The 25,415-nt window shown below is 47.2% G+C and overlaps 2 protein-coding genes across 8 annotated transcripts in view; one reads left to right on the plus strand and one right to left on the minus strand.

The window, feature by feature from the left end:
- LOC128405163 (rap1 GTPase-activating protein 1-like) overlaps positions 1-12,709 on the plus strand; it is a 47,022-nt gene extending 34,313 nt beyond the window's left edge. For 3 of the 7 annotated variants that reach the window (XM_053371491.1, XM_053371489.1, XM_053371486.1), the window contains exons 16-24: positions 295-429; positions 2,997-3,158; positions 5,754-5,857; positions 8,204-8,320; positions 8,830-8,959; positions 9,067-9,169; positions 10,376-10,461; positions 10,596-10,665; positions 11,995-12,709. In XM_053371491.1, the coding sequence (XP_053227466.1) occupies positions 295-429; positions 2,997-3,158; positions 5,754-5,857; positions 8,204-8,320; positions 8,830-8,959; positions 9,067-9,169; positions 10,376-10,461; positions 10,596-10,619 (861 nt within the window). In that variant the 3' untranslated portion in view covers positions 10,620-10,665; positions 11,995-12,709. Of the gene's footprint in view, positions 1-294; positions 430-2,996; positions 3,159-5,753; positions 5,858-8,203; positions 8,321-8,829; positions 8,960-9,066; positions 9,170-10,375; positions 10,666-11,994 lie in introns of all 7 variants that reach the window. The other 4 variants (XM_053371487.1, XM_053371485.1, XM_053371490.1 and 1 more) reach the window with 4 other exon arrangements.
- A 1,196-nt stretch (positions 12,710-13,905) lies between these two features.
- GSTK1 (glutathione S-transferase kappa 1) lies at positions 13,906-24,755 on the minus strand. Its single transcript, XM_053371494.1, has 8 exons — positions 24,501-24,755; positions 21,931-22,012; positions 20,150-20,278; positions 19,739-19,839; positions 18,334-18,369; positions 16,417-16,533; positions 14,996-15,089; positions 13,906-14,369 (listed from the first exon to the last, which is right to left on the minus strand). Exons 1-8 carry the CDS (start codon positions 24,684-24,686, stop codon positions 14,326-14,328), a joined length of 789 nt encoding a protein of 262 aa, XP_053227469.1. The 5' UTR covers positions 24,687-24,755; the 3' UTR covers positions 13,906-14,325.
- Positions 24,756-25,415: the final 660 nt, after the last annotated feature.

Genomic DNA, 25,415 nt, shown 5'->3' on the forward strand with positions numbered 1-25,415 from the left:
TTTAGAGCTGGAAGGGACCCTGAGGGTCACGACTTGCAATTCAGGAATCTCTTTTTGCCCAACGTGGGGCTTGAACCCACAGCCCTGAGATTGAGTCTCATGCTTTAATGTGAGTCCATGGAGCTATTGAAGCTCCATGATCCAGCTGATTATGTAACTTACCCACATATAGAACTGCTTTCTTTTCTGTCACTCAGCCAGATCTTTCTTCCTCTCTGATTAAGCGTGCACCCTTCCCTGTTTCTATCCTATTTGTTTTTTGAAACGTGTTCTCCTTCTCTGCTTCTGGAGCAGGATCGTACCCGCAGTGCCCTCCTGGAGAGCCTTTATGAGGAGTTGCAGATTCGTAGCCGCAGTATGATGGGCTTGGCCTCTGGCGATGATGACAAAATGGAGAATGGGGGTGGCGGCTTCTTTGAGAATTTCAAGGTGAGAGAGGGAATAGGTGATGCTTAATATCTCTCTTCCGGTGTAATTTTGCATTTTCCCATTTCATGCTGCTCTGGTGAATATTGTAATAATACTTTGCATTTTGTCCATTGGAGGTATTTCACATACATTATCTTAGTCATCCCCACAACTGCTCTGAGAGGTAGGTCTATAGCATTATCTCTGTATTTTAGAAATTGCCAGGGGGTGCAGGTGGCTCAGAGATGGTAGCTTACCAAAAGAAGGAACTTCCTAGCTCGTAGATTAGTGTCTTAGCCACCATCCTACGCAGCTGTCAATATTTGCTTTTCAGAGAACAGATGCCAGCAGGCTACCTGCAGAAGAGGGGAAATCAGCCACAGGTTTGGGGCAGGGCAGATTGGGACTGCAGTTGGTGCCTTGTAAACTGGCCACCTTGCTGCTCAACAGTATACCTCACTAAGCTGGCTGAGGTGGTCTGTAATGTGGTGTTGGACAACCTCAGTACATTGCTTCTGGGATAATTCGGTGTCCATACTAAGGACAAAGCCTTGATTTAGGCTTTACCTCAAGGTATGATGGTTGGTGGTACTCTAGATGTTGTGGGGGCAGGGTTGAATTAACCCCATTGTAATGGTCAGACCAAGGGACGCAAGTGGTGCTGTGGGTTAAACCACAGAGCCTAGGACTTGCTGATCAGAAGGTCGGCGGTTCGAATCCCCGTGACGGGGTGAGCTCCTGTTTCAAAGTCCCAGCTCCTGCCAACCTAGCAGTTCAAAAGCACGTCAAAGTGCAAGTAGATAAATAGGTGCCACTCCGGCGGGAAGGTAAACGGCGTTTCTGTGCGCTGCTCTGGTTCACCAGAAGTGGCTTAATCATGCTGGCCACATGACCCGAAAGCTGTACGCCGGCTCCCTCGGCCAATAAAGCGAGATGAGCGCCACAACCCCAGAGTCGGCCACGACTGGACCTAATGGTCATGGGTCCCTTTACCTTTAATGGTCAGACCATTATCTGGCAAAGTTGGGTCTTGTAGTGTCATTCCCTCTCTGCCATTAGGATGGTCTACCCCCAGAGGCATATGGAATCCAAGGGGTTCTGGAATGCTTGGGGGGATTTTTCAGAAGCCAAGGTTGGCGGTCCTGTTGAGCTTCAGTGTTGCTGTGGAATAGTGAGATGCATTGAGCTGGTGACGCAATTACTCCCGAGTTCACTTTCCAAACTTGTGGAGCCTGGAGAGCTCACTGGGTGTCTATGGCTTTCCAAGCCATGGAACAGGATAAATGAAGTCTACAGTACAGTGACATACAATCCAATGCGAAGTTGGTCAGAGATGTGCTAGAGCACATAGTTGTGCAAAGAAGGCTTAATTTGCTTACCCCATTGCACCCTTGAGTAGCTAGCCAGCAGAGATGTGCTAAGGGGGCTGCCAACCCCTGTCACTGGGAATAGAGTGCCAGCTGTGACATATTTGCCAGCAGCTTTGAGAATAAAATCACCAGCCTTCATGTTGAGCTGAATGCTACCATTATTACAGAGCTGGGTGAGGTGTCCAACACAACATCTTGCCCAATCTTGTGGGATCAGCTGATGAGGTTTGAGGACATGGGCAAGGTGTTTGCAGTGGTTTGGCCAACATGTGTGCTCAACATCTGGCCATCATGACTCATCTGAAGTACCTGAGCTGCGCTGGCTGCCTCCAGGGGGTGGTTCATCCATCTTTGCATGAAGGGTTGGTGCCTGCTGCCTTGGAGGAGGCAGTGATGCAGCAACTCCTGAAGAAGCCCTGCTTGAACCCTGAGGAACTTTGATGACTAAAGACCAGTCACTAATATTGGACTACCACCCGATCATGTTTTGGGATAAGGTGCTTGAGAGGGTCGTCCAGCTGCAGACACCAGTGGAAGGAACTGGTTATCTTGACCCCTTTCAGTCTGGGTTTATGTCCAGTTTGAGGACAGAATGGCCTTAGGCATCCTGATGGATGTCCTGCTTCAGGAGAGGGACAGGGAGAGTGCAACTTCGCTGCTTTTGCTTGATCTCTCAGCAGCTTTTGATGCCATTGACCACAGTATCCTCTTGTACCTTCTCTGCGAGTTGGTGGTTCTGCTCATATCTACAGTGCCTGGTCCAAAGAATAGTGTTGGAGCAGGCATAGGCAAACTCGGCCCTCCAGATGTTTTGGGACTACAACTCCCATCATCCCTAGCTAACAGGACCAATGGTCAGGGATGATGGGAGTTGTAGTCCCAAAACATCTGGAGGGCCGAGTTTGCCTATGCCTGTGTTGGAGGATTAAATGTCTGCCCCCTGGTGGTTGTGCTTTGGGGTGCCATAGGCTATGGACAACGTGTGTGTGGTTTTTATGAGAGAGCTCTTCAGGAGGTTGTGGGTTAGGTTAGCAGAAGCGAGTTCTGTCCGCTTGGAAACAACACCTTGTTTGCCCGAGTCCTGTAGGAAGCCGGGCATTTCTGAGCTCATGCCTGTTCCTTCCGCTTCCTTCCACCCAGCCCATCCTATAGTGCTCTTCATGATGTCCTTTTGTGTGTCTGTGAACGTGTCTGTCTCCCTGTTGCCCTTCTCTCCAGCGGGTGATCCGGGGCCGTAGCCAGAGCCTGGATACCATGGGCATAGCCATGAGGAAGCAGCACCAACAGCAGCAGCAGCCATCAACTCCACCCAATCGCCCAGCTACTGCTGGCCTTGCCCTCAACCAGAGTGTCGCCGAAGGCACCAAGGCTATTGCTGCGGTAAGGTATTGGGGAGGTGGCGCCATGGGGTGGAGACCAGCATGTACTCAGTCCTTTGCCACTATCCCCTACTACTGTCAACCCGCTGCTCTTCAACATTATCTGTCTCCAGCTATTAATGTCTCCTTGTCTTGGTCGTGTTTTGTGGCTATTTTCTGTTGGGCTCCCTGCCACCCCATCTCTCTATGTTCATTTCCCTATCCTGTTCCTCTGAGACCCGATTCTATTCATTTGCCGATTCTGACTCTGAAAACAATTTGAGGAACAGGGAAAGCATTTAGGGAGAATCTGAATAAATTGTGCTATTGGTTTTTTTAATTGCTGAGCACTGCCTTGATGATTTATGTGAGTGGGTGGAATATAAGAACTTTTACAGAGGAGTAAAAGATGCTGATGATAGCCTCAGAAATTTTACGTAGACATTTCACGTTTGGTCTTGGGGACAAGATGAATCCCTACGGGACCCTTTAGCATCGATGCTGAGCAGTAGTTCTCCTGCAGCAGTTGTGGCATCAGTCCCCAAGGCAGGAATGGGACCCCCAAAACCCTATGCCACCGATTCCTAACACAGAACAGGTTATCCATAAGGGGTACAATGTTCAGTTATTCCAAAAGCTACTGAGAGACCCAGGAGAATTAGTGAAGTTGGGTTCCTGGCATTCCTCTCTCGGCACTGGTTATTCTTTGGAGTGACAAGGGTGGTTTATGTGCCAAAAACAGGCCTGAAACTAGACTGAATTTTAATTTTGAGGGAACTAAAGAAGATTCCATAAAAGCCCGCTTATAGAACCTCTCCCACCCCCTTGTTGATGGCTGGAGAGGTTTAGGACAGTGTGTTTGTTGGGTAGAGCATACTGCTGACCTTACTTAGGATTGCTCTACCCAAGTATGCTCACCTCCTGGCTATGGACCACTTGGTGGGAATCTGCAGCAAGTTAGTTCTGTCTGCCAAGACTTGACTGTTCAGTGATGGACTGCATGGCAGGGTGAGATGAAGCGGTATCTGGAATGAAAGAACTAATAGCTAGAAGTGTTGCATTAGTGGCTGTTCCTTTGCTTGGCATTAATGTTACCAGTGCATTGGTGCTGCTCTAGTTCAGGGCATCCTCTGATTGTCCAAGTGGGCATTCAGTCCTTTGCACAGGCACTGAAGGCACGTGATGAGAAGGCCATTTTCGAGAGAGTCTGGAGTTGCAGTTATAGTCTGGAAAGCATGCTTATGTGAATTTTCATTCTCAAGTGAGTGCTCAAGGTGAGACCAGCACAGCCACCAGAGATGCTGTAGACTTGACCTGGGACCTTCTGCATTCAAAGCATATGTTCTGCTATCCCTGAGCCATACATGCCCAACTCCCCTGGTGATAAGAAGCATGGCACAGAATGAATTCCTTCTGCGCTGAGGTTCCTCTGGCATGACTGGAAGAAGTTGGCAAAGTAGATATCTAAGTAGATGTGGCTTACATCTTAAGCCCGTTCTCACGGTACCAAAATTCTCAGTCGGATGTGAGTGCATTGTATGGTTTGGAGCAAGCAGTTTACTGTTTAATCCAGGGGTGGGATCCCATCAATCCCAGCCAGTGTAGCCCAATGGTGAAGAATGATGGGAGTTGTAGACTAGCGCATCTGGAGAGCCACAGGTTCCCCAGCCCAGGTTTAATCGGCTCATTCGACAGCACTCTAAATATGGCACTTCAGAAAGCTGTATTTGTAATGAAGCTTTTCATTTCTTCTTTTCCCTGATCACTGCCGGGGATTTAGCAGGTTTTCCAAACACTGGATGGAACTCAAGTGTCACACTGTGATGAATGCACAAGCCTTCCCTCCCATGTGCTGTTATGGGGGCGCTCCCAACCCCTCAAGCCAGTTTTGGGGGCATTCAGGAAGGGATGGAAGCCCCATTGCGCAAGCAGAAGTCCTTGTGCAAGGCTCCTTGAGGTGAATGCATCCTTCCATGTCTGGAGAAGCCAGGAAAGGCATTGTCTCCTTTGGGTAATTCTGCAGGGAAAAGGTGAGACCCGCCATCTGCAGGAAGTAGGAAAAATGCCAAACAAATGTAAGGAAAGGGGGCGCTCTCTACTCCCCCCCCCCCCGCTTTACTTTTTCTCCCTTCCTTTTTGGGCTAAGCTAGATATTGGCGTACACATACAGCTAGTGCTGGAAATCCCTGCCCCAGCCCCTGGCACACACTTTTGGGTAGCAGGTGCACATTTACTGTAATGTCTAGCTTAGCCCTCTGGGGCTGTACATGGCTTTACCTTGTGCTTTCCCGAGTCTTTATTTCCCCCTGTTGCTCTTTCACACATGCATTTCTGTCTACCGATCTTTCCATTTCTCCCTCCCTCTCTCTCTCTCTCATATGTGTGTTGCTCTTTCTCTCTCTTGGCTCATCCCCTATTTGTCCAACTTTGACAGCTCCCACATCATGCTTGGGCACCTTGTGACTCTCTGGACAGGCTGCAACTGTTAGCATGGGGTAGCATTGCAAGGACAGGCTCTGGAGCCCAGTCTTCCATCCTCCCTCCAGTTCTTGCCTTTTCTACATCCTCCTCCTCCTCTGTCTCTCTTTTTTTCCTACTGTCCTTTCCTCCCCTCTAGTCCTTTGCCCTACCTGGGAGAAGCCCGTCACGCAACCGAGGTAGCCGCTTCAATGGCCGACGCAGTAGTGCAATTGGCATTGAGAACATCCAGGAGGAGAAAAGGTACGGACTGGGCTATAGGGACTTGGAGGACTAGAGGGATGGCTAGGGATGGTGGAGAAATTTGGTTTGCATCTATAGGCTAGCTTACCTATTCAGCACTTTCCTTAACAAAAGGCAGACCAAAGCACAGCTATCCCTTAAAATTTGCGCACCTCTGGACTTTGCAATGACGTTCTCCAGTCCAAGTAGTGTGCACAAAAATACACAACCTGAGGGGCTAAAGTGTGCGTATGAGTGCATGAATGAAAAGAACATGCAAAAATGCTTTATATTAGGGGAAATTGCTTTGCAAAAAATGTGTATATTAGGGGGATTTTGCCGTAAAATTCTGATGCATTTTCATAAAATTCCATTAAAATTCTGGTGCATTTTCATAATTCCATTAAAATTGCATAAAATTCTGGTGCATTTTCATAAAATTCCATTGAAATTCCATTTACATACAGACTGGTTTTTCAACAACAACAAATAATCACAAACTGATGTGGAATTGTGGGGAACCGAACTTATGATGGGGGTGGGGGGGATGATGAAACTGAAGCCTAAATGGAGACACTGGATAAGACTCAAGGGAAGAATGGCAGAGAGGAAGGACCACGTGCCTTGAGCCATAGGCACATATCAAAGACAGAGGATTGTTTGGAAGAGAGGTGAAGGTATTGAGGCATCCTTCCCAGTGCTACCTGCACCCATTTTGTTTACCTCATTGTTTCATCGGATTTGGTGAAAACCACCAACAGGACAATAGGATTGAGTATGTCATGCTCCAGTACAGGCAGAAGTTCAGGTAGAAATATTTAAGTCCAATGGAAGAGGTAGTGACAGTTGTTAAACCTTAGCCACCGTCAGCAGTTCATGCACTCAGAACTAAGAGTATTTTAGGTGTGTATTGCTCTGTCTCGCTCTATAAAAAATAAAAATTCCACAACTTCAGTTTTGCCAAAGGACCATTGATTGGGAGGAAGGACAGGACCCAACCCTGCCCTGCCCCTTACAAATTGTCTGCTGCTGAGTCCCATCCCCACAAGTCTCACCCTCCTTGGTGGTACATTTAGGCCATCATGGAAGCTAGAGCGACAATTGAAACCACTTATTAAACACTTATTAGCATAATTTGTGATTCAGCTGCTGACAATGACTGAAGTCGACTTAGTGCAATCCCCATATCTATTCAGAAGTGAGTCCCATTCAGTTGTGGGTTAAGGGTTATTTACTCCCCAGGTAAGTGTGTTTCCTTCCTCCCTCTTTGTGCCACACCCTTTATCCTGCTGCTCCAGTAAAATTTGACAGGACCATTAAAGCTAAAAGAAGCAAACGTTGTCAGGAGATGCGCCCATGTGTCTTGGGCGGGCAAGGTCTCCTCCGTTTGCTGTCTGTCTGGTCCAAATCTGGTTTAAAGATAAGGAATCAGAAAAAAGGGGACCAGGAACCATGAAGTTGCCCAGTGATAGCAGCACCTAGACATTCTCCTGATGTTTCCCCATAATGGTGAGATTGTATTGCAATTCTATTTAAATTTCAGCAATTATTTCTAAATTTGCAACTTATACATGTGAATTACCATCTGTAGATTTGTTCTCATTTTTTTGCAGTGCATAACCAGCCAACCTACTCTTAAGTTATATGCAGAATGACCTGGTGATTCTTTATTCTGGAGACTGCAAAGTACAGTTGGAGCGGCCATCCTCTCCCAAGACTTTTGGCCTTTAAAGCTCCTGTCCTCCTCAGAATGAGCAGAGCTAAAATCTTGAAAGTGAAATCTGATGTGCCCTGCATATTTGTCAAACCTGTGCTATATATGTAGATAGAAGGAACCAACCTACTTTCTTGCAAATTTGAGTACACACAGCCTATATCTCTGCTTAAATCTTTCTTTTCATGATTAGAGTGCATTTCAGTTGGAATTCTAAGTGAGCTAAACCTAAAAACCGTTGTTTCTGCCAATCAAGATTCTTCATCATGCAGTATCATGGGTCTGAAATGTATATAAAATACGTTTTAGTTTTGACATGTTAAATTGGCCTGTTCACCATAATTGAGATTTGGGCTAAGAATCAGAAAGCCCCATGAACCAATGGAAACAATAGTGTAATGAGTTATGTACTGTTTATATATATATAGCTCAATGTGCTGTTTGCTAGAGAGAAAGGCAGGAGGCCATGCAGGTCATTGGTTAGACTTTTGGGAAAGGGCCAGTTTCCATTCCCATAACCTTTGGAGGAATTCATTCTGTCCCCATATGGGCTGAAGGAGAATTTAAGGGTCATAAAGAAATGAAGCCACTGGATTTCATGCAAGGACTCTTGGCTCCATGTTGGAAATGTTTTTGTTCCCTTTCCTCCAAAGCAAAGACATCGCTGAAAGGATACAGAAAGTATTGGAGAGCCCAGGGCCCTTCTTTGACCTCAAGTCGGACGGCTCTTCCAGTCCCAGCTCCCCAGAATTCCCCAACAGGAAGAACAAGTGAGTTGAGAACAAAAGAACGCTGGGAAGCCTTGTGTAAAGTGGGGGGGGGGAACCTCCATCCTGCCATGTTATATTAACAGGAAAGAGAGGGTGATTGAGCCAATGTAGCATAATAAGAGTAGTGGACTAGGACTTTGGAAACCAGGGTTCAAACCCCCATTTGGCTATAAGGCTCACTGGGTGACTTTGGGCCAACGGCTGTCTCTCGGCCCAAGCTTACCTCACAGGGTTGTTGTGATGATAACAATGAGGAGAGCAATGTATGCCACCTTCAACTCCTGGGAGAAAAGTTGAGATATACATTTAACGAACAATAAACAGTGCTTCATTTTTAAATGTGTGTATTGAGCTCTAGCGAACTAGAGGACCTGAGCAAGTCTGGGCAGGCTTTTAAGACTTCTCTGCAAAGTGAGGCTTTTGTCACAGAGGCTTATGAACTGTAATGCTGGGCTGGTGGCCCTTGAGATTTATGAGGGTGATGATTTGGGGCTTGTGTGTTCCTCCAGCAGAGCGCTCTCCGGTCAGACATCAGGGTATTGCGTGATGCAGCCCTTGTCCCGTTCCTCGTCCAACGTGAGCAGCTGTTGCAGCGGAGTGAGAGAAAATGAGACGTCGGAGGAGGAGGAGAATGAGGCGGTCAGTGGGGGGGTCTTGGAAATCCCCTTTCCACTCAAGTAGTCCTCCTGTCCCAGCTGAGCAGCTGCAGCATCCTCTAAGGCCCGTTCTCCATTTCTCTTGTGCAGGAGTTGATGTGTTCCCTTGAAGGTCCCCAAAAGCAGGAGTCCCTGACTCAGAGCGCGTGGTTGGACGATAGTGTCTGCACACCCAGCAGTACCAGCTCACCAGGTAAAAACCAAACGAGTTCTTGCAGGTTCTAGGACAAGACTTGTTTGGGTGAACTAACATGTAACCTTTGCATTATCATTGCTGCTGCAAAGCCATCCCACATTGCACTGACTGCGAGTAGATGGGAACTTTCCCATGTTGATGTCCCTCATGGAGGAGGGATGATAGCACAAGAAGGACTTCTGTGCCTATTTGTATGAGAAGGATGTGGCTACAATTTTCCGAGTTGGACCAAAGATTCACTATCCTTTAAAAAAAAACCCAGTTCTGACCAAGAGGCGGGAATCATTTGAGAATGACAGCTGTCTTTCCTTGAAGCTGGAAAGCAGTATCACACTTTCAGCTGCTGAAGAACTACCTGGTTTCTTTACAATATGCTAAAGCAAATCAAATACATCCTCTTTTCTTTCTCTTGATTCTACTTCCTCCTGACACATTCTAGAGAGGTGGGCTCTGGCTAAAGGCATGAATGAAATGCAGCATCGACCAATGACCCAATGTGGTACATTCCTTTCTTACAGAGACCAGCCACATGCTTCTGGCAGTTTGAAGGCAATATGCCTCTCCTACTGGTGTTCCCCAGCAACTGGTGTTTAGGGATACAATGGCTTTGCACCTGGAAGTTTCATTTAGCCCTTGTGACCAAGAACCATTAATGGACATGTTCTCCATTTTGAAACCACCTAGGGGCTGATGATGATACCTTTAAAATGTGCTACCACATTTGAACATATATAAGTGTTGTTTGGTGGTTTATTCATTTTTTAAAGCAGCATGGGGAGACCCCAATTTGGATCAGGACTCATAAAGGCACATTCTTTTCCCCTGAACATTATTCAGGGTGGGTTACATTATAACCATGCCATGAAAAACAAGGAAAACAGGTATAATGGTTTAGGCAATTATAAAAACAAGTAAAACCTAAACAAAAGCAGTGGATAATAGGTTGAATATTATGCTTGAATTTTTATGTTCTAAGGCTGAAAATGTAGAACAGGGTCTACTGAATATCTCTACAATGGTAAAACAGGGACAGTAATTTACCAGGGACAGGTACTGGAAAATGGCTAATGTCCCAAGTAAATTAGCAGTACTGTAGCACCCTGTATATAGTTGGCAGCAGTCTGAGTAAGAAAAAAGATGGGTCTGGTGCGCCAGAAATAGCTCGAGTTAACCTTTCTAAATAAAATGCTTAATTCCTTTCAGTAACTCAGCTGCTCCCGCCAAGCAGTGCTGCAGGCTCCATGGAGAAGGGGAAAGGCAGCAAAGTGGATGCTCATCGTTACAGTCCAGTATGTTCTTCTACTTTTCTTTTCCCCATGACATTAAGGAGGCAGGGAGGTGATTTCATGGGTTCTTCGTATACTGGAAAGCAGGGGGGTAAAGGGAAGAATGCTAAAGAAACTGCCACTTCCTTGTTCCACAGGCCTCCATTTTGTGCTGTGTGTGATGTCATCGCTGGAGGGGTGTCTCAGTGCATGCTGGGTAATTCTCAGGTAATCCGCACCCTAGGGAGCCTCGGTGCCCTAGGGTAAGGGGACAAGGGCATGTGGGCAAAAGGTGATGGAAAGGAAGAGGGCTCTCTTTGTCACCCTCCACATTCCCTGATGGGAAAACAGGAGGCTGACTTTGTGGCTCTCCCCAGACACACAGGCAGCTCCTGTGTCTTCTCTTCCCAAACCCCTCACACCAATCTGAACTTCTTTCCCAAGACAACTGCTCTGTGCCCCCATCACAAACACACCTCCGCTGCATCTAGCAGGGTCTGCAAGTTTCTTGGCGAATTCCCCAAGATTCTTGTTTCCCACAATGCCCTTTCCCCCCAGCCCCATCCATCTCTCTGTGTTACTGCAGCTTTTTTTTATTTTTTTGCGCTCAGTCATCTCTGCTCACTGGCTAGCTTTGTGCTTCTGTTTCCTGCCTCTCTCATCGATGGGGTGGTGCATCCTTCATTAGTTTGTCTTCAAGTAGGGGGGGAGGGACTCCCAAGGACTGTGGAAGCTTTTCAAGGTAATCAGACGCCTTTTCCAGGGGGCGAGTTATTTGCCCCCTGAATGGTACCTGATTGGACACAATGATTATATTCTGCCCAGGTTTGTTTCTGTGCAAACAGAACTCATTGGATGTATTCGTACGGCAGGGGTGCTTATGAAAATTAACACGCAGCCCATAAGTGGTACCTTCACCATAGAGTAGGTTACTTGTGCTCCACAGCTTTGGTGGCCACAGGAGGTGCCATAAGAAGCAAAAAACTCAAGAACTGCACTGGTCTGATTCATATACCAATTTGTAGCTTTGTTCAGAACCAGTGAAGGTAACCCAGCTAACTTGGCTGAATTTGTCACAGATGCTTGTCAGAACACGCTTGCAAATTGTCCCAGTGGGACTTGGAAATACGTTGCGTTGAAATGCTTTTCACCTAATCAGCCTGGCAGATCTGAATATTGCCCTCTCAGCTGCATCCATATTATATTATGAGATTGCTTTTCATGGCTTAAGGGAAATTAAAAAATTCTGTAAAGCTTTTCATGAGATTTTGCTCATCCCTGGTTGTGTGTCTCCATATATGAACCTGGATTCTTTATGGAGATTGCTGGTAAAAGCTGGTTCCCCAGCTGCTGTGCTGCCTGGTATAGTATCACTCCGCCTCTGGTCTTGGGTCTGTACTTGCCCTTCGTTAGCATTCACAGATGGAACTGCTTTGCTTTGTTAAGCTTGACCAAAGGCTGAAGTGTAGGAAGAACAAAGTTGCTTTGGGGTCCCATGATCACATCTCTCCCATGAATCTACTCAGCTGTTATCAACTTTCCTGTCTGTGCTTGCAGGATTTGATGCCAAAGTGAGACCTCAACAGCAGCTCACCCAGATGTCCGGAGGAGTTGGATGCTGAATTCCCCAAGAACGCCTGACCTGACCTTTCTGCTTCATTCAGTGACAGCTGCACCACAGGCAGTAAGGAAACCAACCACAAAAGTCCAAATCGTGGCATTCGCTCACCCACATGTGTCATTCTAGTTCAGCAACCTCAGGAGATCAAAAAGTCAAGAGGGGGGAACAGGGGTCTCCTGCCATAGTTTCAGAAACAAACGAGAGGAGAGCGTTCTTTCTGTCTGTCCTCATAACTGCTAAAATTTAAAAACCCAAGATGTGCCCCCCCACAGGGCCTTCTTAGGAAGGCTGTGTTTGTACCCATTCTTCTGAGCACAGGCTTTATAAAACTAAGGAATGAAAGCCCTTATCACTCCAAGGATGGCACCTGGTATGTGAGAGCTCCTCAACTGCTTTATGCAGCGTAGGTATCTTGTGCCAAAGTGCACAGGTGTCTGATAGTGGGAGGGGTTTGTGTTCATCTCATCCTTCATGGGATTCAACAGGTCTTTGTTTGGTATCTCACTGTACAACAGTCCCTCCAACCACTCCATTCTCCCTTAAGTCTCTGTGCCATCAAGAACCTATAAATGTGAATTTGTGACCCTTGCTCCATGCTTGTTGTGTCTGTGGTGTCTGGGCTTGCAATAAAAGACTACTGTGACCAATATACTCTTACCTTTGTTATGGTTTCTTAAGTGTTCCTGTCAAGAACTATTTGGGCTTAAAATAAGGGGTCTGGCCTGCACCACATTATCTTCTCGTGCCTTATTTTAGCAAAGACGAACAGGTAAAAACACTGTGTGACCTTAAGACAGGTCCACCCCACTGAAAGTGTGAAGCATGAGATCAGTTTAAATTCTTTGGTCTTGGGATGAAGTGCTACACACACTTTTGTCTGTTCTTTGATGCACAGTAACACTGATCTCAGCATCCAGATGCAGGAGGAGTTCTTGTTAGTAAGCAAAGGCTGAAAATTGGGAGGAAACACACACACACCAAAAAACCTGTGTGACCTGAAATCAGGGTGATTTCTTGTTCTAGTTTGTTTGTGAAGCACAACACCACAGCGATTCAGCTGTGGCACTTAAGCAGAGGATGTTCACTAAGCACAGAAGAAATCAGATCCTGCAACTCACTGCTCTACTTCTAATAAGGCTCACTGTAGATGCTTTTCCCAGGAGAAGAGCGCTTCAATGCTGGAAATGCAACAGCACGTCTTTCCCTTCTCCACCCAAGTCTCTCACGTATCCTAATCTATGTATATTTATCTTGTCTTGTTTAATTAAAGTACAGAGATACCTCAGGTTACATATGCTTCAGGTTACACACGCTTCAGGTTACACACTCCACTAACCCAGAAATAGTGCTTCAGGTTAAGAACTTTGCTTCAGGATGAGAACAGAAATTGTGCTCCGGCGGCGCAGCAGGAGGCCCCATTAGCTAAAGTGGTGCTTCAGGTTAAGAACAGTTTCAGGTTAAGAACGGACCTCCGGAATTAATTAAGTACTTAACCCGAGGTACCACTGTACCAAACAGTTGTTTCATGTTGTGTCTGAATGAAATTAAGATTCACTGATGGTGCGCGCACGTAGCGTATGAAGAAGGTTCTCAATTCCTGGCATTTCTTGTTGGTAGCGGAGGTCGTGACAGACCCTCTGATACCCCAAGAGTTGTTGGCAGTCAGAGTAGACACTACCGGACTACAGAGACGTAGTGCGTGTCAGTTTCCGATGTTTGTAACGCATCTGAATTTCAGAAAAGAATCAAATGTTGCTATTATGCAACACTTCTGGGAATGGCGCAGGAGAGCTGTGCTCTTGTCCACAGCACTTTGAAGCCCTCTAATGACCAAGTTGGACAAGATACACCTCCAGGCCCTTTTTATTATGCCATTACATATCCCCAACAAAGAGCAGTCTCTCATGAAGAGCGATACGCACCTCATTGACTCACACCATCTGTATCGATTTCTGCAACCAACTAACTATATTGCCGGAAGCAGCAACCAAAACAAGCAACTAAAAGTGAAGCTTCTCTGTTAATGCATATCTACATCTCCGGTATGCCAGCAACTCACACGGGTCAAATGTGTGTTAGACATAAACCAGTGTGATTGAGGTGCATTGCATGTTGATATCATCGCTGTGTTGCCTTCTCTAGTATCACAAATCGTGTTTATGGGGTTGCCTTCTGTCCATCAGCCCTTCTGTGTTCACCTTGTAGAAGCAGACGCTCCCAAACCTTTGTGGCTTAGAAATCCCATTGTTCCTCTGTAACTCTCAGAGCTAAAGCTTAGAAGATGTGGGAACTGGTCCCAGCCATTTCTCTCCTGCGAAACAAGTCGGAATCAGAGAACAAATTAGATTCAGAATGCAGAAGGGGGTCTTAAAGAAGCAACAAGTTAAATCACACCAATTCAATAGCAGCAGTGGAAAAATGACATTAATTCCCTACTTCATCTGATAGGTTACTAGATTAAGGCAGCTTTTGACTACAACTGCCTCAGAAGTCTGGGCATTTTACAGGAAGTCAGACAAGGGGAAGGGATCAAACTCTCCAAAGGGCCAGCAGTGTGATGCCTAAGCTATGCAAATTCAACCTGAAGGCAGATGCTTACAAAACTGAATACTCCTCCATCAATAATTCCCAGCACAGTGAAAACTAGGCTAGGCAAGAACTCTTCTGTCAGCCACAAAAAGATTAAATGAAGGAGCATTCAGTCATGCAAAAGGTACCACATTTGTGTTGGAGGGGGCTCCTGAATAACCTGAGAATCTCTGGACAGATTGAACGGCATGGACTGGAATATTCAGTATACAGCCTGAGGTATTTAAAGTTGTTGAGGTTTTTTAAGTACCTACCTGCAAGTGGCCAGGACTTTCCTTTTGGCATGTTAGTCCAAACTGGAACCTGAAAGACCATTAAATGATAGGCAACAACATTAAAAACACTCACCCAAGAGATGTCCCAGCAGCTCCAAACGATCTGAACCGAAGAGAAGGTGAGGCTCTTCATTAACGTGAGCGACAAAACATGGCAGCCCAAATGCCTGAAGGAAGACATACGACACAAGAGTCACAAAGGGGGCACTGCTTCATCTACACACTTTGATGCAATGTACATGAACCTGCAAAGCTCAAACGGGTTCAAATGCCTTCTGTGTTTGGTGGCTGCAGATTTAACTTGGGTTCTTAAGAAAGATGGAATATATATCGGAGCTCAAACACTGGGAAGTGAATGTGGCCACTTCCGTTCTGTTAGGTTGTCTGAAAGTAGCTTAAAAGCCTGATGGCTCACCAGGACACACAGATCCAGGAATTTTATACTGAATCAGTATATTGGTACATCTCGCTGAGTACTTGCTGAGTACAGTGGTACCTCGGGTTAAGTACTTAATTCGTTCCAGAGCTCCGTACTTAACCTGAAATTGTTCTTAACCTGAAGCACCACTTTAGCTAATGGGACCTCCTGCTGCTGCTGCGCCACCAGAGCACAATTTCTGTTCTCATCCTGAAGCAAAGTTCTTAACCTGAAGCACTGTTTCTAGGTTAGTGGAGTCTGTAACCTGAAGCGTATGTAACCCGAGGTACCACTGTACTGTCTTCACTGACTGCCAGCAGCTCTCCAAGATTTCTGACCAGCCCTGCCTGGCTTCAGGGAATCCAATCCCTTCCATAGTGGGCAGCCAAGAATTAGATACGCAAGAGGAGTCCTTACCAAATTTTTTATTCAATATTCACAGCTTTGAAAAGTGTCTCTCCATTGCAGTAATGGCATTGCTCCAAGTAAAGCCCCACTGCCTGCCTCTCTCCTATTACATGTCATCCCTATGTTGGCAGATCTGGGCTTTCTGCCTCTGAGCTTTCTGTTCTCCTACTTTCCATGCCTGCTGGGTTCTGGGAGAAGTGGGGTCTGGAATGAGTCTGTCAGCTGTCTCTTCCCTGGTGCTACTCCCCTCCCAATATTTCCCAGCTTCTCTCCTCTGCAGCCTCTGAACTATGACCTTCTGCAAACCAGTGTTGTAAATCTATACTGTCTCCCTCTTCTCTCGGAAGGACTCCAATGAGGATTGAACCTGCGACCTTCTGCATCCAAAGCAGATGGCCTGTTTCCCTATTGTTTGGACATCCAGGCACTTGATTCCTCCGGGTAACCCTTCAGGAAAAAGGGGCAGGGGGTGGAAGATGCACAGCTCCTGATAAAGTATTTGCAAGGATGAGGACCCTGAAGAACTCAAGACATCTGTTGGACTCGAACTCCCATCATTGCTAGTCACTGACCCTACTGGCTGGCGCTGATGGGAGCTGGGGGGTCCAGCAGCATCTGCAGGGCCACAGCTTCCCCCGCCCTGGCCTGATGCGATGCCAGTGTCTCACCCCATATTTTAGTGCTTCATCTGTTGTAGCTTTCAGGCGATTCTTCACCTCTGGTGAGGAACTCATTTCCAGAAGTTTCCGAGCTTGGTCAGAAGACAACCCTGCTCTCTCTGCAGCCTGAAAAGAGACAGATGGAGAAAAGCAGGCGCCGCAGTCGCTATAGCCAAGGTTAACTGGATAACGCTTGAAAAGGTCTCCGGTACTGACACAGGAATTTAACCGGCATGGAGTATTTTAAAGGAGAGCACAGCAAAAACAAAAAACGAATTTGCTTTGCTGAGAAGGAGGTGCAGCCAGCAGGCAGGAGAAGTGCTGGTTTTGCAACCTTGCCAGGTTAGATGCACACACATGAAATGACTTGTTCCCAGATTGTCAATATTAAAAAGGTAAAGGTACCCCTGCCCGTACGGGCCAGTCGTGTCCGACTCTAGGGTTGTGCGCCCATCTCACTTAAGAGGCCGGGGGCCAGCGCTGTCCGGAGACACTTCCGGGTCACGTGGCCAGCGTGACGAAGCTGCTCTGGCGAGCCAGCACCAACACAGCACACGGAAACGCCGTTTACCTTCCCGCTATAAAGCGGTACCTATTTATCTACTTGCACTTAGGGGTGCTTTCGAACTGCTAGGTGGGCAGGAGCTGGGACCGAAAGACAGGAGCTCACCCCGCCGCGGGGATTCAAACCACCGACCATGCGATCGGCAAGCCCTAGGCACTGAGGTTTTACCCACAGCGCCACCCGTGTCCCTCATTGTCAATATTAAGCTAGGCTAAATTCTGACCATATGGCCCACACAGCTGAGCATTGCCTCCCTGGACAGGAAATGGCTCTGCAGAGTGCTGGGCAGAGATCTTTGCCAGGCCGTTTGGCTGAAGCTGCCAGAGACTCACCACGGGGCTTTCAGTACACAAAGCACACAGCCTACCACTTAACCACAGATCCTTCCTATACATACTAAATAGCACAAAACACTGCAAAGGAAATAAGATGCAGGTCACGTAGCAGGATGTTCTGAATATGTGGGCACAGAGAATTTTCACCAAGGAGTGCAGAAAGCAGTCTAAAGCTACACTGAATTGCTTTCATTTAAGTCAGTTTTCCCCCCTTAAAAAAGGGGGACAACACCAAGAAAGCCATGCTAGGAGGAAAATAGGTAAAGGTAAAGGGACCCCTGACCATTAGGTCCAGTCATGGCCAACTCTGGGGTTGCAGTGCTCATCTCGCTTTACTGGCCGAGGGAGCCGGCGTACAGCTTCCAGGTCATATGGCCAGCATGACTAAGCCACTTCTGGCGAACCAGAGAAGCGCACGGAAACGCCGTTTACCTTCCTGCTGGAGCAGTACCAATTTATCTACTTGCACTTTGACGTGCTTTCGAACTGCTAGGTGGGCAGGAGCAGGGACCGAGCAATGGGAGCTCACCCCCTCGCGGGGATTCGAACCGCTGACCTTCTGATCAGCAAGTCCTAGGCTCTGTGGTTTAACCCACAGCGCCACCCGCGTCCCAGGAGGAAAATAAAATCATGCAAACCCTCTTCTGCATATTTTCTGTCTGACTAGCTAGAACTACAAAGCTAATCCTTCTGCACTGCAAGGTTATCTGAAAAGCTCTTCCTGCAGGTCCGCAATCATGAAGTCAAGAGTATAAACTTCTGTCGCAATAGAAGAACGATCACTCAGCAGATCTCCACAGGCAAGTCTACAGCACCTAGACCAATTCATCAACCTCAGGTCCCCAAATGCTGTTGGACTGCAACTTCCATCATCCCCAACTATTGACCAAATGGACTATGGATGATAGGAGGCTGGGGTCTAACAGCAGCAGGAGATGCAAGGATGAAAAGCGCTCATCTAGACCAGGGTGTGTCACAAACGGGAGTACAGGCAGCGCTGCAGAACCGCAAGAGAAAGAAACTTACTGCCAAGATGCTCTCTGGCTGGGTTATGTCTTCATCCTGAAGAGACAAGGAGTAAGGCAACCGATTACAAATCTTTCATGGACAAGAGACTGACTGTGCAAGGGAGAGTGAAGATATCAGAAATAATTAACTTCCTTCTGCTACAAGGAACAAAGCTCCAAGACACAGACGCGCGCGCGCACACACACACACGGACAAGGGTGTCATGTCACTCACTTCAATCAGGAGAGTAGAACCTGTGGCACTTTCTGAACTACCAACTTCCTTCACCCCTTGGCCAACGGGAGGACTCCATGTTATGCGTCCCTGATCTTACGGAGATGGGTGCCAGGAACAGAAGTTCACTTCCCCAAAGCTACAGCTACAATGATCACACCGAAGTGAAGGGTGACAGGAATGGCGTATGGCTTGGAATTTTGAGGAGCAGTAGCCGTGTCAACTGCAAGCAGGTAAAACTCTTCCTGCTTTGCTGAAGGGAGAAGAGACATGCTGGACCATCCCTGGAGGACTCTGGAGGCTGGGTTTTTAATTGTTTGTTTGCTAATTAGCGGTCAGAGAATTGCTCTGTTTATTATTTGAGCATTGCTAATAATGTTTGCTATTATTTATAATGCTGGTATGTTCTTTTTGTTTTTCCATAAATCTTTTGTTATATGAAATATTAGTGTATAATATGACACACACACACACACTTCCCCCCTATGGTATTATGTATTGTATATTTTTCTTTGCTGCAAGTCACTTGGAGACCTTCAGGTGGCAAGCGACAAGTAAGTTTAATGAATAATAATAATAATAATAATAATAATAATAATAATAATAAATAAAAAAAAATGATTTCTATGGAGAGACCCTGCAAGTTATATTTGCCCCTTGTTTTTTCATTCCACCCAGACCTATAGAACTTTGTTGGTCCCATCAAAGAGAAGCAGAGTCTATCAGGCTGTGGCTCCTAAGTGCTATAATACTGCCTTGGGAGACAGTAAAAAGAGATTTAAGGACCCCATGGAGAGCCACCACAGAGTGATGCATCTGATTTGGGGGGGTTGAAAACTGTGCAAAACCTGGCCCAGGGCATTTCAACTATCTTGCCTAAGCATCCTGGATAAAAAGTAATTACTTTTTATATTTAACTTTTTTACTGCGTTTTCAAACAAACTGATACAGTGAGAAGCAGCGTGACGTTCCTTACAGAGGAGAGGGCAGAGAAACATCTGAAACACACAGGAATATAGAAGTATACGGAGGGATTCTGGGCCCTGTTATTTTAATCCAAACCATATATTTTGATAGACGGGGGGGGGGGGCAGGGGCGGGGATGCCCTGCTTTATTTGTGCAATTAATAAATGGAAGAAATAATCGCGACAGGCACCTGGAGAGACGCACGAGTACAACCATACTCACGCGGGACCAAATGCGCATCCAAAGTTCTCTAGACACGGGCTCCAAAAACTGCGGCTCTGCCATATCCACGGCTGTGACAAAGCGCATGGCTTTCAGACTGCCTGCATTTGGGCACGAAAAGCACCAGAGTCAGCATAAATGTCAAGAGGGGAGGAATCCATTGCTACAAAATACCAAAAAAAGAAAAATAAATAAAGTGCCCTGTCAAAGAAGAAGAGGCCAACCCCCACATTAAAAAACCCTTATTAGGAAGGCTTGGCTTGCATAAAAACTGTGCACTTGCTGACAGAGTCCTATTTTTGTGGGGCAGTTTCATTTGGACTCGGAGCTGCCACGGACTCATTGTGCAACGCTTCTCAGTTCTTCTCCATTATCTCCATGTATCCCCACCAAACATCTCCCTCTGCTTACCCTTCTCAAGAACAGTCCCTAGGAAATCCTTTAAGAGATGCAGTGGCACCTGGTAGAATTTTGCCATTCGCAGGAGGTCCTTCGTCATGTACTCTCCTTTCTTGGGCACCAATGCTGGGGGTCTGTTACCTGTTGCGGAGGATAAGGAGATTTCAGAGACAGAGGCTACTATGTCTTACGACCTCTCATCCTTACATTGTCATCATCATGGGACGCGGGTGGCGCTGTGGTCTAAACCACTGAGCCTCTTGGGCTTGCCCATTAGAAGGTCGGTGGTTCGAATCCCCATGAAGGAATGAGTTCCTGTTGCTCTGCCCCAGCTCCTGCCAACCTAGCAGTTCAAAAGCACACCAGTGCAAGGAGACAAATAGGTCCCACTGCAGCGGGAAAGTAAATGGCGTTTCTGTGCACTCTGGTTTCCGTCATGGTGTCCCGTTGTGCCAGAAGCGGTTTAGTCTTTAGTCATGTTGGCCACATGACCCAGAAGCTGTCTGTGGACAAACGCCGGCTCCCTCGGCCTGAAAGGGAGATAAGCGCCGCACCCCATAGTCACTTAATTGGGTATATAAGGGGTGTGACCATTTTTCAGGTGTCCTGGGTCCACGCTGCATCAGACTGTCTACACCAAAAACCAGCACCATAAACGTAACCCAGTACCGAACTGGCAACTAGTACCCTTCTTTCAACAGTGGATACATTGCTCCTGCGAGTAGCCGAACAACAGCATTTTGCATCACTTTCCAGACCGACCTCAAGGGTAGTCCCACATACAGTGCATTGCAGTAATCGAGCCTGGAGGTTACCAGTGCATGGACAACAGCAACCAGGCTCTCCCAGTCCAGAAACAGCCATAGCTATATCAACAGCCCAAGGTGTTGTTGTTTCGTCTTCCTTAAATGAACTTCATCAAAATTAAGCCTTCACAGCCACTCAATGCAGGATCTGCAATGCATGACACAGCTACAGATTCCCTGATAATACTGAAAGCAAGCAATGAAAACAAAACAAATATGAAAGCAACACTTGCTTGGGGAAAAAACCTAATTTTACAAGCCTTGATGACTTGTGAAATGGTAGTTTTATTTTCCCAGGGCAAGACTGCATCTAAGGGGGTATGCAAGAAAGAGACCAATATGGAATGTAGTTCTCGTCTACATATTTTATATACCGTATTTTTCGCTCCATAAGACACACTTTTTCCCTCCTAAAAAGTAAGGGGAAATGTGTGTGCGTCTTATGAAGTGAATGCAGGGGGAGGCAGGCAGGAAAAGCCCCCAAGAGCCACACACAAGCTCCACGCGGCTCTTGCAGGCTTTTCTCCAGGAGGGAGAAGGGACTGACTGGCCGCGTCAGTCCCTTCTCCCTCCTCGTAGAAAAGCCTGCAGGAGCCGCACGCTCCTTAAAGGGTGTGCGGCTCCTGTGGGCTTTTGCGGGAGGTGGGGGTATTGCCATAGCCACGCACAACCCCTCTGGCCGGGAGAGGCTGCGCACGGCTATGGCTTCTTTAGCCGCACGCAGCCTCTCCCGGCTGGAGAGGTTGCGCGTGGCTAAAGAGGAGGCCAAGACAGCGAGTGGGATCCATCCCACTCGCTGTCTTGGCTTCTTTGCTCTTTGGGGCTGCGGGGGGGGGGACCCGGGCTTCCCCCGGCAGCCCCAGAAGCTCTGGGAGAAGCGGACAGGATTTTTTTTCTTGATTTCCCCCTCTAAAAACTAGGTGCGCCTTATAGAGCGAAAAATACGGTACATTTCAGTTGAACTCAGTTCTGTTAATCAGCACTTACCAGTCGAATGCATTATGCCTCCAAGGAAAACAGGTCGGAAGCGCAGCTCCATGTTCCAGATGGGACGGTAGCGGCAGAGAACCTACATCAGTGAGGAAAGTTGATCGATGATCATCAGCAGCTCAAAACTCACATGCGAGGAGAGGCAGAGAGAGACGGACAGAGGCAGAGAAATAAAGTTATCGAGAGCCAGCAGGCAGGTAACGGAAGGCAACTTTTGCAAGGCAGATTCAAAACAGCATCTGTGTTAGTCTGCAAGAGGGTAAAACAGACAGGTTGCAGGTGGTACTTCAGAAACAGGCTCACCATGGTATGAACTTTTGCAGGGAATAAACTACTTCATCAGATGCAAGATTAAGAATGTATCACGAATAGACAGCTGGGTTGGGGGAAGCCCAAAGATAAAATCAAGTTAATGCCAGAAAACAAGAGGAATGCAAAGACACAGGTTAGCGAGAGTTCTAAACATGAATCTGCAATCTGAACAGTAAGGTAAAGGTAAAGGGACCACTGACCATTAGATCTAGTTGTGACCGACTCTGGGGTTGCGGCGCTCATCTCGCTTCATTGGCCAAGGGAGCCGGCATACAGCTTCCGGGTCATGTGGCCAGCATGACTAAGCCACTTCTGGCGAACCACAGCAGCGCACGGAAACACCGTTTACCTTCCCGCCAGAGCGGTACCTATTTATCTACATGCACTTTGACGTGCTTTCGAACTGCTAGGTTGGCAGGAGCAGGGACCAAGCAACCGGAGCTCACCCCGTCACGGGGATTCGAATCGCCGACCTTCTGATCAGCAAGCCCTAGGCTCTGTGGTTTAACCCACGGCGCTACCCACGTCCCTAATCTGAACAGTAGCCTTGACTATTTGTGCAAACTACGGAGGAATCTCAATTGGGCTGGGGCAAGAGCTGGAAAGGATGAGAAGGCGGCCATCTAGCCTTGTCAAATAAATGGCAGGATCAACCAACTCCTGTATTCCTCTGGTGATTAATCATCTAGACCATGTTGGGAGGGACAAACACCTGTCCAAACTTCCTGCATCATTGGCACATGCCACTCTACAAGTTTCTAAAGCCAGGTATGCTAGCTATGAACGTCATTTCCAAACTTTAAAATTTCTATGCTTAAGGCAAAGGTGACCCCCTTCTGCATTCAGGATGAATGCTCTATGGGCAGATTGGTTGGAAGCGACCTCTGAACAGCTTGGCAAACTATTTGGTTCAATTCCTAATGAACACCCGCAATCGGAACATTGAAGAGATAATAGACAGTTGTAAAGTTGCAACACTTTCAGCAGCAGCAGTAAACAAGGCAAAGTTCAGACAAAGGTATTTATACTGTACAAAGGTACCGGGTATTTGGGAAGCTGAGATCCCTCTGGGTATTTGAAAAAGCTGCCAGAGCTGCTTCCACTTCAGAGTCATTTCCTTTATTTTATTTATAAAATGCACTTAGAATTACCATCCTTTGCTCACTCAATTTTATGCAGCAGTGAGATGGCAGCATTATCACAATAACTGTTGGGTAAGACCAGGGGTCAGCAAACTTTTTCAGCAGGGGGCCGGTCCACTGTCCCTCAGACCTTGTGGGGGGCTAGACTATATTTTTTTGGGGGGGGATGAAAGAATTCCTATGCCCCACAAATAACCCAGAGATGCATTTTAACTAAAAGCACACAGACTACTCATGTAAAAACACGCTGATTCCCGGACCGTCCGCGGGCCAGATTTTTAAGGCGATTGGGCCAGATCCAGCCCCTGGGCCTTAGTTTGCCTACCCTTGGGTAAGACTCTCCCCTAAAAAAAGCTCATCAACTCTGGGCAATGACAATGGGTAGATCACTGCCAGTTTTATTATATTGGCAGTAGATCACAGTCTCTAGAGAGTTGGACATGCCTACTAGTTCAACCCCCTGCAATGCAGAAATATGCAGCTGCCCCATACAGGATCGAACCTGCAACCTTGGCATTATCAGCACCAGGCTGTAACCAGCTGAGCTACCTTTGCACCCGGTTCCTGCGCAAGGTGGCAGTACTTGGAAGGGTGCTCCCGGGTGAAATCCCTGCGTGGAATTGCAGCCTCGGGTTGCCAGTGGGTGCAGTTTTAGACTTAACGGGTTGTTCTTCCAGAATACAGTATTGTAATCCAAACACCTGTTGGCCTCACTCTGCGTTTCGCAGCCCTCCCTGCTTCCCACTCGCAGCAGCCGACGCGGGGACTAAATGCGTTAACAGCCCGGGGCGCGTCACGAGCGCTCAGGGGCGACCGGGCGATCATTTATTTAACTACCGCGATCGGCCGGAAGCACACCAGCGATCTACCTGTCGATCGCAGGTCGACCAGAACACTTCCGACTTTGCAATTCTACTTTTCGTGACCTTCCTAAGTACGGAAGGAAACACGACGGGACCCACGGAGAGTGGACATCTGAGCAAAACAAAGTTGCGCCGGAGTTCTTGGAGAGGGGTGCAAGGGCGGCTGTGCCAGCAGGGTGCTGCAATCTGGGGGGAGAGGGGGGGACTGTCCCGGTCCCCCCTCCAGGCCCCCTTCTTCCACCGCTGTTACCTCGAATCCCAGCCAGGAATACGGAGACAGCACGTCGTAGAAACACTCCACCACTTTCTTGCTGCTGCTGCTGCTACTGCTGCTGCTGCTGCGCAAACCTTGGCGCGCCGCCGCCATAGCCCTCCCTGGGCTGCCGGCTGAGCCGGAGAGGAGAGGACGGGGCGCTCGCGCGAGGAAGGCCAGCATGAGATGGGGAAACGGAGGCTGCACCTCGACAGAAAAGCACCTCCTCGCTCGGGACGGTCGAAGGCCTTTGGGCTCAAGGGCCGAATCACATGAGGAGAGAGGGAGAGAGGCTGCTCGCTGCCGCCCCCCAGCGGCAACCACGCGCTCAAGTCCCATTTCCATTTTTTCCCTTTAAAAATATGGCGTTTTATACATTGGTCCCACCGTTAAGGAGAATCATATATGATGGACTAGCTAATAATTCCTTCCTTCCTTCGTTTTATTCGTATGCCACTTTTTGCACAAAAATCTACGACAAAGATGGACTTACTGGAGAATATTGTTGTTCCTGGCAACCCTGAGAATTCTGGATGAAATCAATATTTTTAAGCTGCTTCTAGAATGCTTTTAACGGTCGAGAAATGACAAGAAATTACGACCTTCACTTGCGCTACTCTCAGCTGAACACCAGCTTTTGCAAAAGAAAGAAATCTGAAGGTTTTGTTAACAAACAAAAGGAAGACCACAATGTTGATGCTTGATTTATATCTGCTTTAGGACATACTATACTTGTAACTTGTTTACTGAGTAAAATTGAGTTAACAGCTAAGCAGTAGTAATTTAATTGACTTGAATATTTACGTAGACCCCAAATGTTTTTGTTTTGGACTTATTGCAGTTTCCAAATGCTCTTCAAAGGCAGTACTGTATATAATCTGAAGGTAACCAGTTTATAGATCAGTATTCCCT

The sequence above is a fragment of the Podarcis raffonei genome, chromosome 17 (assembly GCF_027172205.1).
Source record: "Podarcis raffonei isolate rPodRaf1 chromosome 17, rPodRaf1.pri, whole genome shotgun sequence".
Lineage (NCBI taxonomy): Eukaryota > Metazoa > Chordata > Lepidosauria > Squamata > Lacertidae > Podarcis > Podarcis raffonei.

Coding starts and splice junctions, on each gene's coding strand:
- GSTK1 (XM_053371494.1), bottom strand. CDS start 24,686: ATGCTGGCCTTCCTCGCGCGAGCGCCCCGTCCTCTCCTCTCCGGCTCA. Junction 19,840..20,149: donor AGGGACTGTTCTTGAGAAGG/GTAAGCAGAGGG, acceptor GCCCAAATGCAG/GCAGTCTGAAAGCCATGCGC. Junction 15,090..16,416: donor ATGAAGCACTAAAATATGGG/GTGAGACACTGG, acceptor GTCTTCCTTCAG/GCATTTGGGCTGCCATGTTT.